At 41.1% G+C, this 6,109-nt stretch overlaps 1 protein-coding gene across 1 annotated transcript; it reads left to right on the plus strand.

Moving 5' to 3' along the window:
• Positions 1–312: 312 nt before the first annotated feature.
• LOC139991491 (very-long-chain 3-oxoacyl-CoA reductase) lies at positions 313–3,829 on the plus strand. The gene is made up of 5 exons (XM_072011611.1): positions 313–619; positions 1,793–2,168; positions 2,582–2,925; positions 3,133–3,421; positions 3,554–3,829. Exons 2-4 carry the CDS (start codon positions 1,794–1,796, stop codon positions 3,413–3,415), a joined length of 1,002 nt encoding a protein of 333 aa, XP_071867712.1. The 5' UTR covers positions 313–619; position 1,793; the 3' UTR covers positions 3,416–3,421; positions 3,554–3,829.
• The last annotated feature ends 2,280 nt before the right edge of the window (positions 3,830–6,109 follow it).

Raw genomic sequence — 6,109 nt, forward strand, 5'->3', positions numbered from 1 at the left:
TATCAAACACGTCTCGTTGGCGATCGCCTGAATTCGCATTCGCATGCTTATCTAGGTCTGCGCCCGCGCAAACTCCGCAACGCTTGCTACTACCATCGACCGTGTCGCGATATCGTCTCCTCTCGCTTCCTCCTTTTTCCTTCGGCTTCCCTTCTCTTTCCTTCCCTCTCCCCCGCCCCCACCCCCTTTTCACCTCCTCCCTCCCTTTCACTTCACCTTTCTCCTCCCTTTTCCGCTTTCTCTCGGCTACTCTCTTCCGTACCCTTCAGCGATCCGGCCTGCTCTCACCGAGCGTATCTTCCAGTTTGCTCGGCTCCGTATCGTTCGTGTCTTTTCATTCGTCTCTTCTCTTCCATTCGTCGATATTTCGATTAATCACAGAGTTGCTTCTCGCCCTCGTCCTTCTTCTCGTACACGCGTGTGATTACACAGAGTTTTCTCCCTTTCCTCCCGCGGAAGAGCATTTTTACTTACTTTTTAATGAGCTTAATCGTTTCACGGTTACGACAACGTCTCTATCGTGTCAAAGAGAAACAACACGTTGAATCGAGAAAGAAACTTCATTATCATCGTCCTCGTCATCAGCATCACCGATCGATTTCGACGATATCAAATACAGGTAATCCGCTAAAACCATCGGTACATCTTATCCGTGTTAATCGTTTTGCCGATAGTAAGATAGTAAGATAGTAAGATATCGCCCTTTGTCATTTACATTTTCATACATATACGCATACATATATGCGTATACATATATATATATTTATATTTATATATATGTACATACGTGTTTATCATGTTCGTATTTTTCTGTCCTACTCGTTCGTCTCGCAATCGTTGAATTCTAGTTTGCAATTACCAAATCGTTCAGTCATATGGAAATAGCTAATATTTGCGTTGTTAAATATCGTGTGTAGGAGATATCAAAATTGAATACTAAAAATGTTATGTTAAAATACGAAAGAAATAACGGACAAGCGAATAAATTTAGTTCGTAAGCGAGATAGACCACTGTTAAACGTGTAACAAATATTGCTGTTAGATTAGGACATGTATAATATAATCGCGTCTCGTTCATTCTCATTCATTGTTGCTGTGGCAACAACGAAGGCTTCGAGGTCTTATCGATAGAATTTACCGATCTAGAAAATTGCTAATCTTCGCGTTTATTTTTTTCAAATATTACGTTGACCTGAATTTCCTTCGACAAAGCTTTAGTAGTCTACCCAGTTATAAACGTTCGTCTTTTCCTAGACTCTTTCGTACACTTACTTGGGAATTATTCTCGATTCGAAGATACTTACCGTTGTAAAAAATGACTTGCCGCTTCTACAAGAGACAGCGTACGTACGTCAACAACTATTATGCAGCGATTTCGTCCGATACGATGTTATACGATACTACGATACACGTACATGTATAATACGGTAAAATATATAGGTAACTAATGTTCTGTGCACGTACGCTTTGCTATCTACATACATACGCTAATCTACATATGTATAAAAGTGTACGCGTATGTTGGCGCGCGCGTGACGGAAAAGGTATCAACGCGATAACCTCGAATGTCAGAGTCAGCCAATGATTCGCTTGATCGTCGTGTTATCGCATACGGGGACAAGTCGATGCGCTATCGCGCAAGGGAGGAGAGACGAAGAAAGAAAATTCGTAGGGAGAATGATATACGGTTAGATGTGGACGATACCGATAGATGCGCGTTACTGTTCGAGGGAATCGTTGCTTCTGCTTGTAGTCCGCTGATCGAATCAAGTCGAATCGTCCATCGTTTCAGGATGACATTGACGTGTTTGGAAAAAGCATCGTTGGTCGTATTAGCAGCGATTGGACTGAGACTTTTATTACGAGTCAGCGTTCTCGTGTGGAAGAAACTAATAGGACCGAGCTTCGGTTTTGGTATCGACTTGAGGACGCAAGGTAAATGGGCGGTGATTACCGGCGCCACCAGTGGAATTGGAAAAGCATACGCGGAACAATTAGCTGAAAAGGGTCTGAGTATCGTGTTGGTTTCACGAACTCAAGCGAAACTCGAGCAAGTCGCAGTTGAGATCAAACAACGGTATGGTGTCGAAGTTCGAATCGTGGAAGCAGACTTGACCGAGGGACAAGCGGCTTACACGAGAATTGCCAAAGCCACCGAAGAACTCGAGGTATTTCTTCTTTCCCTTTTTTCTTATCCCCTTTCTCTCTCTCTCTCTCTCTCTCTCTCTGCCTTTTCTTTTTCGTTCCATCCATCCATCGTTCGTTCATTTTTGCTATCGCACGTACCGAATAATAATTTATACGCACTTGCACGCGATCACGAACAGTTAGTACGGAGATACAAACAGTTCGTTTTATTATTTCTGTCCGCCAATTTCAAAATTGAATAATACACGATTATAATGTATAAAATTGTAATATCGTGTTGCGCCGTTCATGCACGGGTACATACAGGAAAACTTATTTTTAAGAAAATTTTCAAATTAGCGCGAAATATATTCGATATATTGAGCGTTCAAGGACGATCCATCTTTCGCGATTGTCGTTTAATCCTTCGATCGTAATCCGTCTTTATTAACAGATCGCTGTGGTGGTAAACAATGCCGGGGCCAGTTACGACCATCCAGATCTATTTAATAACATCTCGGAAGGATGTTTAACGGAAATATTGCAGCTGAATGTCGCGGCGGTAACAGGAGTCGCGAGAGCTCTTCTGCCGCAACTGTTCGAACGTAGAAAGGGCGTTTTGATAAATATCAGTTCGGCGTTAGCGGTTATGCCATCTCCTTACTTATCCGTATATGCCGCTAGCAAAGCCTATGTGCTCAAGCTCAGCTACGATTTGGCCGCGGAAGCAGAGCCGTACGGCGTCACCGTTCAATGCGTTACTCCCGGCCCAGTAGCCACCAAGATGTCAAAGATCAAGTAAGTCAAACGGAATTCGTTTAAGCGACTTCCTCTTCTCTTTTTTTATTCGATACACGTTATATGCATTTATTCATCGAGACGGACACTTGTATGTTCTGACGTGTTTAAACGTCTGAATATTTCATAAGTAACACTTTGATTTCTATCCATATTTATTCATAGCTGCATATACGTACATACTACATATCTACGTAACATCTTTAGGAAACCAACTTGGATGGCACCGAAGCCAGAGGAATTTGTCAAGGCTTCGTTAAAAACGGTCGGTCTGGAATTGTGCACGACAGGTTATCAGCCTCATTTCTTACTAATTGCTTTTGTACACGGTTTACAATGCATCTGCGAGAAAGGTGCGCTCTGGTTAACTTCCAAAATCATATGTAACATAAGAAATCGTGCTCTGAAAAAAGACAAGAAGAGAACAACAAGTGGCGATGCGAAAGGCGCAGGTTCGATCAGGGAGCACCAGTTACCCCTCGATAAATAGTACATCGTAAGTTCCACTCCCCTTCTCTTTCCCCCCTCTTTTTTCCCATCTTCTCCCGTTTCACGAACAGCACATTCTTTTTCTTCCTTCTTACATACGCGTTTTCTCCTTTCTTTCTGATTTTCGCTTTTCTTTTAGACGCAACGCGATAGATAGACATCATTTGCTTTTAAACGATTCGTCTATACACGACTATGCGCGTAATACGAATAACGAAGAAATCCAACACTTCTGCCACTTCAATTTTGCCGCATGGTACGAAACGAAATACCATAAAATTCAATTACTCTTTTAGATTCATTTCCAAGCTCTCTAATTGTTTCTTGTTTTTTTCTCTTTTTAATTAATTCTTGTACATATATTATTGTTCTATATTTATAACTGTTGTACAAACGAATAAAATGTCTGAATGTTTCTCTTTTTCTTTTCACTCTTTTCTCTGATAACTATCCCACGCGTTGTCTTTAATACGTATATAGCAAGAATGACTCTTGAATTTTTCACGTATTTACATAGATGGTTCTATTAGTCAATGGGTCTCGTTACGACAAGATAGATAATATCTGATAATAATAATAATGTATGCCATTGGACTGGTGGACCGCGATCATGCGGCTAAGTGACAATATTTAAATAGATTCGTCGTACAGACACGCGTTCGTTTTCGCTTCTCCTTTACATCGCATCGTCCCAATAAGAATGAAAATCTCTCTTTCAAAGACAACGACTACAATTATTATTCTTATTATCATCATTATTACTATTATTATTATTATTATTATCATTATCACCATTATCATCGTCACCATTCCAGTTATTGCTATCGTTACCGTGTCAAATAAATCAATCCATAACACGTATGTTTTACATACATGTATGTATATTGCTCGTACATATCTTTAGAAATGAAAGATATTATATACTAAAATGCTACTATTATTATCGTTTTAAAAAACGTACTAATCGGAAAAATATAAGAAACGATATTTTGAAAGATTTTGTACCTATTCGTTGATGATTAGTTTCACGCAATATGCGTTCAATGCGCCTGATTTAACCATCGACTAAACGCAGAATAGAACCAACATCTCGTGAAATTTCGTGTCTCGCATTCTGAAATATCGACTTCGAAAGAAATCAGATCGTTTCTTACTTTCTCTTGTACGAAACTGCTACGGCGAATATAAGAATTACGTTCGATTCGATCGTTGAAAGCGATAAGAATGGACTCGTCGTCTTACGAGATATCGCGTTGCATGTAATACTATCATAATATCATCGAGTAAGATCGATGTACTTGACCAGAGAGGAAACGAGAGTGTCAACGCTCGCGGTTCTAGCTTTTTCACGGTACAGGTGCTGCACCGTGCGATCAAGTGCCGAATTTAATCGACATTATCATATACAAGAACCTACGAAGTTAGGAATCTGCCCTGTTTGTTCACACCCTAGCATAGACAAGAACCTATTGATTTCTACGCTAACAGAATCTATTCGCTTGTACGGTTCTACGGAAAAGTTCGTATCTACTTTTCTATTCGGTATAGACGAATATAAGAATGACAAAGTAGCGCAATTATGAAACTAACTGTAAATTGCCTAAGACGGAGGAATTAATCCCTCATGGTCAGGCCGCCGAGGCCTGTACATCGTCACACCGACCCGCAATAAACCCAAGGAACCACCATAGCCCACATCCGTTAACTGTAAACTTGCGTTCTTTGTACATATTCGGATTACGAGTGGTCCCTTAAAAGGGTCCTTGGGTTTATCGCACGCTCGCACTCATTACGGAAAAAGCGGAGGTTTGCCCAGCCAGGTAGCGGGTTTATCCCAAAGACAGAAACACACGTGAGTCACGCTTGCCGAGGATTATCCCCTCTTATTTAATTCGTTAACATTGGCAATACCCAATGGGAATCGCGGATCGTTACCCTCACTTTTCTACCGAAAAGTGTGAACTACGAATCCGCGTTCTTAGTTCAACTAGGATACACCCATAACGAGCTCTAACGTCGATTAAACTGTGCGCTTGGCCGCATGGTCGCAGTCCAACCATCACCGACTCGACATCATACGGAACCTTTCTATCTGTGCAGTTTGCGCTGTAATACTGACCGTACGAACGTTCGTAGATTTCATCGAGCCTCGTATAATTTATAGCGTCGCGTCGTTCGCCACAGTAAGTAGTCGCGGAGGAGGATCAGAGATGGCGCGAAGCCGTATTCCATGTGCGCGTGTGCATTTGTTATACAACGAGTAACGGACGATTTATAACCTAAGTTTTCTTCCGTGATATTTTAACGCCTTTGATCAATTTTTGCCAAGGTATTGGTCAACCACGATCGTTCGCGAGTGATCTTCGTTGTTCGTTAATAAAAATAATTGGGCGCGTTAAAAGTACCTGGAATATTTATCCGACGTTACGCGTTACGTTCAGACACGTGGTTCTTGGTGTACATCAACATCTCGATACGTTTGTCACTAGCCGAACCTTTCCGCTGGCCGAAACGAGCAATGCGTTGATACGGAAGATTTAGTTTTTTGCAAAGGGTGACGAAAAATCGTAGAAAGTGATTGATCGAGACACAAGACGATATACTTCATTAATGATCCTAACCTATAAACGCGAGGAAAAGTGTGAAAACCATTTTTCCTTTATCGAATATATGTGTGGAGGGATTAATAAAAAAA

This window comes from Bombus fervidus, chromosome 1 (assembly GCF_041682495.2).
Source record: "Bombus fervidus isolate BK054 chromosome 1, iyBomFerv1, whole genome shotgun sequence".
NCBI classification, from domain to species: domain Eukaryota; kingdom Metazoa; phylum Arthropoda; class Insecta; order Hymenoptera; family Apidae; genus Bombus; species Bombus fervidus.